Genomic DNA, 14,720 nt, shown 5'->3' on the forward strand with positions numbered 1-14,720 from the left:
TACTGATCACTATATTGACGTTTCTTGGGTGGTTATAGATTCCTGTAACCACGGAAATGTGCATATTTGCCTTTTGTTGTTTACTGAAACACTAATAACTTAATCTAGGGCAGAGGCAGCAGAGACATCACAATGGCTTTTTCCTTGGGATTTGAATAAAACATTTCACCTCTTCAATAATTCTTTAATGGAGGCTTCAAGCAAAGCTTGTAGTGAGAATGCACTGGGATGTCCCTAAGCTTCAAACTTGACAACCCAAACTGAACCACATCTGAACTTATTTGTTTAAATATCGTTGCATACTGTAAAGATGTTATTATTCTTACATTTAGAGATTTTGTCAATAAATAAAAATTACAGAATTAAATTGTTTTGTTAGTACACATGTGAAAAGTATGGAAGACTTGACAAGGCTCTGACAGGGACTGTCTTTTCTAACATGATGTTCAGACATAATGTTGTGAGATGATATTCAGTTCGTTCGTAAATCACCTTTGTGGGAATGATAAAAAATCTGATACATTTTTGTTTGTAAATGTTTTAAGAGATGATTTTTCAAACATTCCCAAATGCATAGATAAGATTTGTTTTGGAAACATTTAGAAAATGTAAATATGTGTACAAATGATCTCAAGAGTGACGTGAAAAGAAGACTTTTTCAAAGCACTGATTAAAAGTAGGAAATTGTGTAAAATGGAAACTAAATCTGCAATTCTGTGTCTCATTTTTTGCATAAACTGAATACATATTGTGAATTTAGGTGGTTACTTTCTCGCCTGAAAAAATATTTTAATTTATTAGTGACATATTAAGAGTCCTACAGTGAAAATTATAACAGCTTTTAGCCATGTGTCCCCAGTACACCTTGTGATCCGATAAAGAGCATCCGTTGGGATGGGTCAGGTCATCATGACATACATGGTGTCATTTCCCCTGCAAATCTGAGGGGAAGCCAATCAATGCTGGTTGATGTGAAACATATCACTAACAGAATACCAGCACGGAAATATCATACCAGACAGTGACACGCTTAATCAGCATTGTCTGAATTTATTTGGCAGGTCTTGAATGTAATGGATGATTTAAATTCATTTGTTTGCCCAGATGTTTTTTTACACATTCATGGGCTTTAATTTCTCATTAGTTTTCCACAGGCTTAAAAAGGTAATTTACAACCTGGTCATCATTTCACAAGCTCAAGCTTTTTAAGACCCTGATTGATCCCATGCTTAGTAGAAGGGTCTTATGTGGATCCCCCATGGTGGTTAGCAGTATTTTCTGAATAAAACATCATTTCAAATGCAAGCTGATACTCCTGACACCTTTTTCCAACTTCATCTTTGGTTTTCCTTTTAGACTCTTTTGTCTCTGGGAAAGGCATGTTTTTTATGGTACTAAACATGCATAGTAATACACTGATATATTTGCCCCCCTTCAGGGAACAAAAGCAATGGAAAATAAATTTGCTTTCACTACTATAAACTCCCTCATGATTAAAAGATAGTCATCCACACACTGGCTTAATAAAACACTAACTACATTCCAAGTATATTGCAAAGAGCTTACACCCCTTAAGAATGCTCAAAGCAACATTCAGTTCAGAGTGTAGCAAAGATTGTCGGGGAGGCTCATCAGTGTCCTAGATGTTTTGACTGTGTGGGCACAAAAGTCTTTTTAATTTGTTGTGTGGGTACTAAAGCCTTTTACTGAATGAACGTGGAGTAGGCGGTGCATGATGAAAGAAAATTTCAGTCATTTCAGAGACATGTAAATGTAGACAAAAAAGAAGGGTATTTGATATTTAAAAGGATATATTACTGATTATGCCATTATCATATGTAAAAGCCTCCCACATTATAGTATCAATTAAGTAAAAAAGATAATGTCATTATTTGTGTGTGTTTGTGAGTGTCACCTGTTTTGGGGTTGATAGAGAAGAAATTCTGTGGGTTGCCAGCAGTGATACGATAACTGAGACGACTAGGCGTAGCAGTGAGGTCAGGGTCCTGCGCTTGGATACGGATGACTGAAACATCCTTTGGAGAATTCTCCATGATGGCTGGGTGGTAGATAGGATCCGAGGTGAGGGGAGCATTGTCATTGACATCCTCAACCTAAGAAAGACAGAGGGAAAACAGACAGAAATAGAGGGTGGGCTCTCTTGACTTTTATAGTTTTCAGTATCAAAGATGGATTTAAACTGGCAATAGTGCTAATTAAATATGATTGGCAATATTGCGCTGGGGAAAATCTAAATGCAGATTTTAGTAGATTTGTTAACCAACAACTTATGAAAAGAATGCATCATGGGCTAAGTCTGATTTGATCTGCTATCAATCACAAAATGGAAATTTATTTACCAGAAAATGTCATAGATGTCACACTTTAAATGCATTGCGAATTAATTTCCCTTCTACAGTATAGATCCAGAAAATTTATAGCAAACAGAGTGTTGATTGAGTGTTTGCTGAGAGGCACAAAGAGCCAAGATGGTTCAGCCAGTGAATGAGGAGCACCTGTGCCTGATTAATCTCCCTATTTTTGTCTGTGATGCAGAGGCTGGGAATAAAGCGCCTGATTACATCACCACACCTGAATATCCTGAAGCCAGTAAAGGGCTCTTTACTGGCTCATATTTGTTGTTTTTTATGTTTTTATACACTGTTGAACCCTAGCCCAAAGGGTGAACAGTGTTGTGGCAGTGATGTGCTTATCTGAGTGCTTATACAGTGGATTACTTAGTGCCAAATAAAATAGAAACTGAACCAGAGAATTCCCTCCAGTGCGTATCTCTTGCTTACAGACTGAGCATTACTATAGTTATCCACGGCACTGAGCACCAGTGGCATTTTAGAGCGAGTGACACACTGATTGCTTAGCTCTCTATTGTTACTTTGGATGTAACACTTCACAATAAGATATATGCATGCATAGCAGTAAAAACCATGTGACCAAGAAGACATAAAACTGAATCCTTTGGTAGGAAAATGTAGTTGAATGTGGTGGAAATTAATGACACGAGGCAAGGAATACTCTATATCCCCTGTAGGCTTGAGAGGAGGGTTTATAAAGCTATGCTCTTTTGTGAAGTGCAACGGCTGAGAGGCGACTATACATAGAATCTGTTCTGAGTTGGTCTTTAAAGGCCAATTCAATGAAGACGCTGGCTTTTTTTCTATCAAGCTGCAACTAGTAATGTTTTAAATTGAGTTCTGGGCTCATTGCTGACTCAGTTTGGATCCTGTTCCCTGTCTGTAATTTACCAAAAAGAAACACTACCAAATAAAAGAACAACACATTGTCTCGCAATATACAGTTGATGAAGGGGTATTAGGTTTATCTCCCTGGGAAAAGTCAAAGGACATCTCCTCTGTATAAGGCCTCTTTGGCATGCATAGCATAATGTGAATATTGGCAGCAGTGTGTGGATACCTGAATGAAGACTTCAATAGAAGCTGACAGAGGTGTAACCCCCTTGTCTGTGGCATAGACTGTAAGCCAGTAGGAGTCTTTGGTCTCACAGTCCAGGATACCAGCCGTGTAAATCACTCCTATTGAAGCAGAGAAAAAGATTAATGCAGTTGTTACTTGGGCTTGAGAATACATATCTATTAGGTGTGTGTGTGAATGTGTGTGTGTGTGTGTGGCTAGGGAAAGTGTAAGCACCATGACTAGAATACATCCCTGAAAAAAATCTTTGAATACTAAGTTTCCTGAGGCAATGACACAAATTTAGAGTAAAGTTTGTGTCCTGGGTTCAGTGACATTCACAGGCATTAGTGGCGCCACTGTAGTCACCTTCAATGCTTCAGTTTCTCTACAGCTAATCACAGCTGACCAAACTGCTCCCGCTGCTATTTGCTCAGCGCTAAATGTACCCTGAACTGCCCTGCACCAATAAAGACTCACACAGAGACACCCAGACACATGCACACTGACTGGCGTGTGCTTAGTGGCCTTAAGGAAGATGGGTAGCTGACAGCTTTGGTGACCTCTAGAGGGACAAAGAGAACACTCATAATGGGTGACACGGGTGTCTCCTTTTTTTTTTTGCAAATCGGTCAGCAAGCCTGACTCATGCGTGACTTCATACTTCAAGTTTTAGGATTCATTAAATACTGAAACACAATGGTGCAAGGTCGTCAGTGTCAAACAATTCTAATGTCAGGATCATAAACAACACACACATTTAACTTAATTTATATAAACAGAAAATAACAAAAGTCAGCTAGGAATAAATATACTTCAGCACATCTCCAGGTAAAATCATGGCACTCATGGCCCATCATTCCCAGGAACACATGAGTGAAACAAGTGAAAGTAACTCAGTTAAAGCTAAGCTCTGTGTGTTTGTCAATGCTTGCAGAGTCTTTGCATGCATCTATGCTTGAGTACACAAACAATTAGCCTCCACAAGATGAGACTGGACACGTGAGCAAGTGTTTACTGTGGCTATATGCCAATTCTTTACTGCTTACCTAAACACTACTATCACACTTTTTATAATTAAAGGCTGCTTGATGTTCAGGGGTGAATTTATGTTATTCCACATGCAGTTTTTGACTACATAAAGACTAAGAGACAGTGTTAGTATTACCATTAGAACTAGAATGAGTATTATTAGTAGTAGTAATAGAAGTATTTACAGTACTTGCAGATGAGTGTATTCTCTTGCAATATTTATACTAACATTAATACATAAACATAAACATACATTTAATTTGCTTTTATTTGGGACTTAACCACATTGTTGTATTAGACTGTGTTTAGTAAGACTCTGTATTTTATAAGTTGGAGCAAGATAACACGTAATGGAAAACTTTGAGAGAAAACTAAATTGTGTATCCTTTAATTGACCAGACCAATCCAAACCATGGTGATGGTCTGTGACTCCAAAGAGGCAGAACAAGCTAAGATGGTTCACCCCAGATGCCACACATCTGGTAAGAGGATAGATACACTTCTGCTCAATTTCCTGCCCAGCTTTGACCTTCTTATTAAAACATTTTAGCAGGATATCTTCTAAACAATTATAGGAATATGTTCTTTAGAAATATTTAAAAAACAGAGAACCTGGCCAGAAGTACCACATCAGTAACCTTTCTGAATAGATCATTAAAAAGACATAAGTTGATCCTTTCTTTAATAACATTAATTAGTTAATTTGTTTGTGCTGTCAGAAAATGTATGTCTCTCATACAGTAGTTGTCTGATGTTCCGTCACTTAGCCTTACACTAAGCCACAAACTGCACAGATGACAGCCATACAAGCCTACAATTCAGTGACTATAGAGGCTTACTTTTTGGCCTTTTTGTCAGTCTGGTTACAGCCTCCTTTGCTGCATAGTGAAGGTGTTACCTTATCACCAAAAAGTGTTTATGTGTGTGTATGTCAGATTATGACTAAGCAGCTGCCCAGGGCACGCACAATGCATAGTAAAAGTGTTTGCTGAAACATATCCTTGCTCTGTCGTCCTTGGCCGTGTCCTTTTCAAACCACATCTCATCTCTGTCAGATAGCTCGACAGAGAGAGACGAGGAAAACTGGCTGTTTCAAAAGCACTTTGAACTTTAAGACCGACAGGCACTATTCAGTCAATTCAATATAAATCTGACTTGACAGCATCCATTCTCACCATAAATAACACACTTCAAAGAGGGAACAAAAAATTGAAGGGTCATGGCATATTTTCTAATCTAGAAGTTCTCAGTATGCTTGAGTTTACATCCATCTGTCATGTCTATTCAACATCCCCATTCTTGAGAAACAGATTTTGTGGTGCCACTACCTAATTAATGCCACCACATCAAATAATCAATCCTGTGATTGATGAGAGAACACTGTGTGTATTTCTCTGCATCGTGGCATACTACTGCTGTTTGTGGCAGAAAAGAGCACATAAAAATTACAGCCTATTAATTTTGAACAAATGAAGAATAGATTACTCTAAAAGTGTGTTTGCCTGTAACTTAAAGAATGCTTTATCCTGACTGTGACAAATCCAAGAGCTTGCAAACACTAATAGAGGAGCAGTGGCTTCTGACAGCTGCCCAATGAGAAATTGCAGGGCTTGCTTTCCCCCTAACCAATGACAAGAATACCAATTTTTGTTCAAAGTGCAGGAGTGCTAAGGGTTTAAGCCAGAGAAGATCCTACTTCTTTTCAGATAGATAGCCTGTGCTTTCCACCCACATAGGGAGTGAGTCATCTTAAACATCTAAATATCAAATGTGGGAAAAGACTGCAGATATGACAGACAATGAAGGTGTCACGGGTTACATACAAAGCATCATAGAGCCAATTTGCAAACAACCCAGGGGAAATTTCTCTCATTCTCGCTGTCCCTTTCACTCTCCCTCTCTGTCTGTCTCACTCTCTCCTCACATAGTTTAACTTTGGAACTAAGGGCCACAGATTGACAAGCAGTCAGAGCAGAGTCACTCAACATGGCAGCTAAATGCATGGTAAGAGGACAGAGCAATTCCACTCAGTCAATGCTTGACAACATTGACTGCTACAGTACAAGACAAATTTGGCATATACTTTCTGTATCTTTTCATTAGTTACCAAAAGGGCACTGGTCAGGGATTTGCTTAGGAAATTAGGGTGAAGAATAAAAACAAAAGCCACAACTTAAAAACCAAACTTTCCCAAAAAAAATATCTATATATTTTTAAAAAGGCCCGGGAGGAAGAAAGCAGTATTTTCTTCTGACACTTTTTATGTACCCCAGACTCCTCTTCCTTCCTCTCTTCGCTTCGCTTCCACTCCCTTCTCCCTTCACTTTCTGCTCTAACAAGCACTCTGATTTCCCCTGGAAAATCTGCACTCAATAAACCTTCTCAGTGGCTGTGATGCTCCTTACTGAGTTTTTAATACTAAACCGAATAACTGCACCAAGCAGTATTACAGAGGACTGTGGGGACCTGTCTGTCTATGTATTGATACAGTGTTTTGTCTGACTACAGTAAATACAGCATATTGTACATTTGTAAATATGTATGTATAGTTATCTATACAGTATATGTAGAGAGAGACCGTAGAGAAAGATTATCTCTGTCCGTCCATTTATTACTTTCTCACTTTCTCTTTCAACTACAGTCGATACTAATTAGCCTAGTTGAAGGTCAATATAGGCCTCCAGTGCAAGTCATGTACAGTTGAGATCAGTTTGACAAGAGGTGAAGAGAGAGCCCAGATGAGATGATGGGTCTTTTTTCCTGAAATAAGTACTAAAATTAACTCTGATGGCTAAAATTAACCACATCTGCTATTTTTAGTCACTGGTCAGTACAGTGCAAATGACTGATTTTAGTGTTGTACTATAGATTATTGTGGTAGTTGTATAAATACATTTGGTTAAATTTGTGCTGGTAACTTTGAAGTGTTAACTAATAAAATGTACACAATTTTTGAATTGATTATATGTGGTTGTAGATTTTAAGTAAAGCTTTAAATGACTGGTTACTAGAGAGTCCTTATTATCTGCCCATTGGTCATTATGCATTGATTATTAACGTATCATCACCAGTTCCTTCTATTCTGCTGTTTTTAGATTGGTAGCATTCAGGGACGTGCACATGATTATAGAGGGGCAGGGGCTCAAACTCAGAAAAGGGCAGCTGCGTGCCAACATTTTTTTCCGGTCCTTTACACAATATGGAAATTAATGTAAAATTAAAAAATATAGTTCTAATAGAAAGCTAACTACTTAGCTGTGTGTCCTGTGTAGGTGAAAGTGATATGTAATTGCAATTTCTTTTGTGTCACATTACACATCACCTGTACTTCAGACCTGTAGTGAGAAGGGAAATATGATCCGCCGTAAACACGGTGTATTTTATTTTGAAAATTAACCCGGTGTTTTATTTTGTATTTTGCACACGATTTCCTGTACCGCACGATCTGCTCTGTGCTAATTTGACGTCCGGCAAAAATAGAAGTTGACACATACACTAAAATAGAGCGTTTTCTGAAATATTACCCATATTTAAGCACGTTGAATAAGTGGACGGAGACTAGTTAGACCGTAACTCAGGTTCACGTTGCTCCACTGTCACGTCTCCTCAGTTATCCATGGGGCAGCTCTCTCTCTCTCTCTCTCTCTCTCTCTCTCTCTCTCTGGTGGCTCTGTGACGGAGCGGAGCCTCAACAGACAGAGGAGCAGCAGGCTCAACACACACAACAACCCCGTATTACAAGAAAATGGGTACGGTAGATCACCGTGGATATTTTTGTACAGCTGGGTTTTTTTACATCCTTAAGAGGAATTTATTAATGTAATTTTTTAAAACGCACACACACACGCACAGAGGGCACTTTTTAATACGAGGAAAAAAGGGCAGGGACTCAAGCACCCCTAGGGCCCTATGTGTGCACGTGCCTGGTAGCATTTATGGTAGAAAATATGGATTTTATTCATTCAACAAAATTAACTTTGTCAAATTTTAGTGACTAGGAATATTGACTATAGGAAACTAGGCTTAACTGGTCAAAATGAGAATGAAGATGGTATCAGATGGAATAAAAACAAGAGATTACTGGAAAAGCTATTCATTTAAAGCAGCAACTTCTAACATGAACAATTATGAGTATAGTCTTTAACAAATACTCTTGTAGTGAAAATGGATTAGAGATGTAGTAATTTAATGTAGTGTCATGTATCAGGGTAAGTTTCAGTAGAGACTGTAAGCTGGCACTTCAGTAACATACTTGACTACATTTATGCACTATGTAGTACCTCAGCTTGTTTATATGCAATACAAGGCCTGTCAGCGTTACGTTATAATAAGTAGTATGTGTGAAGTACTACTACAGAACACCCTATCATGCAGTGAGTAGAATGAATGAATTGGAGACTGATTTCAAAGCTTGGGGGTGAATGTTTGAGCCCATGGAGAGAGACACATAGAGAGATATATTAGGTTTAAAAGCTTCAGCACCATGGAGAGAGACAGAAACTGCCACAAGCCTTGATGGGAAAGTAGGAATTCGCACACCTACTCCCCATTCCCATGGAAATTTCAAACAACTCTGCTTACTTGGTATTTTCAGGGATGTCAATGAGAGGGTCTCAGATTCAAGCTCATTTCACTAAGCCCACATGATTAATTTTCCTCTAATAAAATGATAGCACATGTCAAGATCTTATCCAGCTGTTGATGTTATCAAATTGTATGAACACTTTAAATTTAGTGAAACTTAATTTTGCTGAGGTTTCTTCCATTTTTTGTGCATTTGCTTGCAACAATATAAACTTTCTTAGATTACCTTTATTAAGTGTACTGTAAGAGCTACCCTTTTTAACTTCAATAATATGATATGTTCCTAAGATTCTTATTATGTTCACTGTCAGTTCTGCTATGATTCTATCTTAGCTACAGTATAGTAATGTCCGTGGTGCAGCATAGCAAATCTGGGCATGAGCCAATATGAACTAATATGAACTGTCCTATTTTCATACAGAGTATTTGATTCATTTTATTCCTGGGTGAGTGAGTCACGGCTTCTTGTTTGGATCACCATGATTTTAGCTGCGGTTTGACAGTGCAGGACAGTTTGAGACAACTATATGCTTTCTCTTTTGGGTCAGGCATCCTTAGATAAGTCATAGTCATTTCACTACACTTGGAAAGGACAGGGTGATGTGCAAGAATGCCTTGATCAATGTTATCCACACAGCACTGGATCAGTTGTACTGTGGGGCCTGAGGCCCCGTGAGTGTAGCTGCCATGCTGCCCTCATTACAGTAATGATCTCCCAGTACACAGCTCCTCTGTGAGGTCCCACCAACACACTGACTCTGACTGTACCTCACATTTTCCTCACCTCTCTCCTTCTAATATATATATACACTCAACAAAAACCACAAGGGGACAGAGGCATGTTTAAAACAAGACTGAGAGCAAGCAACATCTAGACACACATAGAAATAGTAAGATTTCTAATAATATGCAATGATTAGCAATAAGAATATGTTGATATTCCAAGTGTGGCGCTGTAAGGTATTGAATTTTCACTTTGCATAAATTGGCTACAAAATTGATTTTGTGTCACACCTGTGTCTTCGTCAATGGTGAAAGTGCCCAGTCCGCTGCCTCCTCTGACAGAGTACCTCAACACGCCATCTCGTCCCTTGTCGTCATCCTTAGCACTTACTGTCAGCACGCTTGTGCCTGCGCGAGAGTTCTCCTTCACTGAGCCTCTCACAGTAAAGTCAGAGAAGTAAGGTGCATACAAATTCTCATTGACATCCACCACCTGAAGAAATGCAATGACTTATTTTATTTTGATTGAAAAATTCCATTAAAAAACTGCATCATACAGTATAAAGGTTAGAAGAGAATAACATGAAAACTATTATACAGGTATTGCCTTTATATTATATTATGGATATTGTCCACTGACAACATGATTAAGAATCTTTCGCGGCCATTATTTTTTTTGGTATATTGATTATTTACTCTAATAATGTACCCTCAAGGTACCTAAAACTGAACTAAACTGAATTGAATTGAATTGAATTGAATTGAATTGAATTTGTATGTCTATACGTGTGTGGTGTTGTGTTGCGCACCTCCACTTCCACAAAAGTTTGACTGGTGAGGCTGGGTTCTCCCCTGTCTTGAGCAAACAATGTCAGGTTGAAAAACTGTTGTTTTTCAAAGTCCAGCTCCTTCCTTATCCTCAACATCCCACTCACAGTATCGATCTGTACAAAGCATTACAATCCCATACATCATAGACTGTCAATAAAACAAGGATTAACATACACAACAGCATGCACAGTAAAATAGCAACATCGCTTACCTCAAAAGTTCGATTGAAGTCATTAGACAAAGAGTATTGGACCTGTCCGCCAGGGCCGATGTCTGGGTCCTTAGCCTGCACCCAAGTAATCACAGCCCCTGCTGGGAGGTCCTCCAGTACTCGAGCACTATAGCTGCTGGGGGTGAAAGCTGGCGCGCAATCATTGACATCCTCCACTATAATACTTAATGTAGTCACTGATGACCTTCGGGTGCCTCTTTCAGCTTTGTCTCTCACCTCAATCTTCAATGTGAACATTGGAAAGGTTTCCCTGTCCAATGGGCTAGCGACAAATACAGTTCCAGTTTCACTGTCAATACCAAACTGAGGGACACTGGTCTGTAATATGTAGGACAACTGTCCATTTTGACCCATATCTTTGTCGAAAGCAGTGATGGTGATAACTTCCATACCAATGGCAGCGTTCTCTAAAACAAGAGCAGAGAAACTCTCCTGATAAAACTGGGGGTCATTGTCATTAGCATCCTCGATGATCACAGTCAGTAATCTCCAGTTGGACATCTGAGGGACACCCTGATCGTAGATGGTGATATTGAGGAAATAACGATCTGATCGCTCACGGTCAAGTGGCTGCAACACAGTTATCAGCCCAGTCTCCATATTGATATTAAAGCAATTTTCTTTATTACCATCAGATATGGAAAAGAGGACACGACCATTGAAGCCTGTATCGCCATCTCGTGCTTTCACTTGAAATACACTGGCACCAGCAACAAGGTCTTCCCTCACTAGAATGCTAGTAGGCAATGCCTCAAACTGTGGAGCATCTTTGTTAATGGAGAAAAGGTCTGTGTATCTCTCATTTTGTCTTGGTCTAGCCATGGCAGATGCTTTTAGGAGCATTTTTTCTGCCAACAACTGGGCTACCCTGGTCTCCTTGCAGTTGAATCCCCTGGGTGGCATCCTGCCCCTCACCACAGATACATTCACAAACATCGGATCAGAGAACAACTCTCCATCTGTTGCAACTACTTTCAAGTTGAATATCCCATTTTTTAAATTAGCCACTGCTAATGATCTTTTTAATGACAAAGCCCCAGAGTCTGGATTTAAGTTAAAATAGTCTAATTCATTCCCAGAGAGTATGTTGTACTTTACCATCCCAAGCTCATCCATGTCTATAGCTGACAAGGTGACAATAGTCTGACTGACAGGGAAATCCCGGCTTATCATGCCCCTGCAAGAAACCCTCTCAAAAAGTGGCTGGTTGTCATTAATATTTATTAAACGAATGGAGACATTAACCTCATTCTCTCTTCTGTAAGGTGAACCCCAATCCGAGGCCCTCACTGCAAAAGTGTAGATATCATCTGATGACTCAAAGTCGAGGTCTATTGTGATCCTCACTTCCCCTGAGTCCTGATCTATGGTGAATGGTAGAGACTGCTCACCACTGATTGTGTGGGTTACGTACCCATTCTCTCCTTTATCATCATCTACAGCAGACACTATAAGCACAACAGTGCCTATAGGTAAGCTCTCATTGATTGCAATATCATAGAATGGCCTGCTGAATACTGGAATGTTGTCATTAGCATCCTCTATGGTGATTTGGACCCTTGCTCGCTGCTGACTAATACTATCAACTACCTCCATCTCCATGAAATCCTGCGATATCCTTGTCAGCTGCCCTGTGGTCATAATAACTCCAGTCAAAGGGTTTATATCAAAGTACATTGGATCAGAGAGGCTGCTGAAACTGTAATTGACAGTCAGAGGAGCTGGGGAGATTTTCACCACCTCTACAATAGTGCCTGGGGGAGCTATTTCACTCAGATTGACTACATAAACATCTTTCTCAAAATTCTCCAGCACTGGGTCTGGCTTTGTAACCAACAACTGAACAACTTGGACATTGGAAAACTTAGGAGGTATACCCCTGTCTTTAGCCTGGAGGGTTAAGTTGCAGCCATAAGGGAATGTATCCCACTCAATCAATTCTGATGTTTTAACACTATACTCGTTCCCAACTGGTGATCGGTCAACTACAAACAGTTCAAGTGGGTCACCCTCAATAATGGATACCCACTCTATATCCCCAGATACCCCCTCATCTTTGTCCTCCACAGTCACTTTGGCGTAGACTGGGTCACTGTCTGCCCATGATGGAACGACAGCAACTGCACTGAGAACAGGAGCAAATTCATTAACCCGCTCCACAGTTAGAACAAGCCTTGCAGTGCTGCTGATGCCATTGTTTCCATATAGTTTCATCCCTCTGTCAACCACCTGCACCTCCAGCTCAAATCGAGCTTGTTTATCCATCCTGGGGCGGCCTGTCAGGGTGATAACCCCGCCGGTTGGGTGGACAGCAAAGAGTTCAACTCTGTTCTTGAAGAAGTAGTAAAACTCTCCATTGGAGCCAACGTCAGCATCTGTGGCCGTTACACGTCCTATGCTAGCACCCAAAGGGGCACTCTCAGAAACAACAAATGAGTAGGAGGTTGGGGAGAAGAGAGGTCGGAGATCATTGGTATCCAACACCTTAATATAAACAGTGGCTAAGGCTTCTAAGCCTCCTTGGGCAGATGCCTTTACTGTCAATGTGTAATTGTCTTGTACTTCGCGATTCAATGTGGCACCACTTCCTCCATTAGTGCGTATACGTAGGAAACAAAAGTCTCCCATTACAAAGCTCTCGGCCTGGTAGATTCCCTCACTGTCTCCAGATTCAATAGAGTATTTAATGTCTAAAGACCGAGGTGGCCCCAGAATAATTCCCATTTTGACCTCACTTTTGGTATAAGTTCTTGCAGCAGAGTTCTCGAAGATGGAGGCATTATAAGCAGGCTGGGTAAAGAGCAGCAGACCTTGACCTGCCCTAGGTTCTGGCAGGAATTGGCAATGGATTGAGGGGAAACGGAGGACCAGGAATAAACACAAAAAATGGAAAAGATGAGAGAAGCTGGGCAGAGGAAGCATAATTCCCCACTGATTAAGTTTCATCGCTTTTCCATCACCCAGTCACCCTATATTTGGAAAGAATAACAAAGAAAAACAGATCTGGATTCAGTTGGTGAGTTGTTAAAAAATATGCACTCTGAATTCTAAAAAAACGATGAACTGTGAAACAAAAGTTACAAAGATATTTTAGGGGTACAACTTATCACTAGGATATGATAGCATATCCAATACTGCACTTGAGCAGTTTGCATTCAAACACTGAATACTGCTCCTGAAAAGCTCTAAATCAAAGAATGACATGTCTTTAAACAAACCTCATCAAGCACACCTGAATAGTCCCAGTGAAATATATAACCAAATAAAATAACAAGGACCAGGAACAGTCGCTGTTCGTATAATAAAATGTCTTTAAATATGAGCCAGTGACTAGAGTTGTAATTATTTTCCACAAGAGAAAATTGTAACTAGGACAAAAGATACCGTGGTCTGAGAAACATCACTAAGCACTCAAAAACATTGCACTTTTTTTTCTTTTTCTAGAAATGACTGCACAAACCCTATTAAAAGTTGCAGAACAAAAGCTTGAGCCCATTAATAACTGACAGACAGGGGAGGAAAAGGAAAATGAGGTGGCCTATTTAAAAAAAAAACATATTCTTTCTCTTTTTCTTTTGATGACAAATGCTTTTTAATATTGTATGAACTGTTGTAAGTTAAAGGCTACTGAATATTGTATGTATATGTATCATATGCTGTATAGGCAATTGTATGATCATGATATAACTTCAACTAGAATTCAAATGAATAAATAACTGATTGTAAGAAATCTGAGCCCATTTATATTTTAGGCTACGTCATAGCATACCTCTCTCAGCATCAAATAAGCTATCAGAATTAAACGACTTGCAAATCAAAATTCCCAATAGAGAGACTGTCCCGGGATGCATTTTTCATCTCCCATTGCATGCAGAACCGACTGAGCTCG

General features: G+C 39.5%; 1 protein-coding gene across 1 annotated transcript in view; it reads right to left on the reverse strand.

Moving 5' to 3' along the window:
• The window catches only part of LOC128371886 (protocadherin Fat 3), a 62,230-nt gene extending 48,453 nt beyond the window's left edge, over positions 1 to 13,777 (reverse strand). Inside the window, exons 1-5 of the mRNA XM_053332272.1 lie at positions 10,811 to 13,777; positions 10,578 to 10,712; positions 10,060 to 10,261; positions 3,433 to 3,551; positions 1,916 to 2,114 (exon numbers count right to left, since the gene is read on the reverse strand). Of these exons, the coding sequence (XP_053188247.1) occupies positions 1,916 to 2,114; positions 3,433 to 3,551; positions 10,060 to 10,261; positions 10,578 to 10,712; positions 10,811 to 13,777 (3,622 nt within the window). The remainder of the gene's footprint in view (positions 1 to 1,915; positions 2,115 to 3,432; positions 3,552 to 10,059; positions 10,262 to 10,577; positions 10,713 to 10,810) is intronic.
• Between the last annotated feature and the right edge of the window lie 943 nt (positions 13,778 to 14,720).

Source organism: Scomber japonicus, chromosome 13, assembly GCF_027409825.1.
Source record: "Scomber japonicus isolate fScoJap1 chromosome 13, fScoJap1.pri, whole genome shotgun sequence".
Classification (NCBI taxonomy): domain Eukaryota; kingdom Metazoa; phylum Chordata; class Actinopteri; order Scombriformes; family Scombridae; genus Scomber; species Scomber japonicus.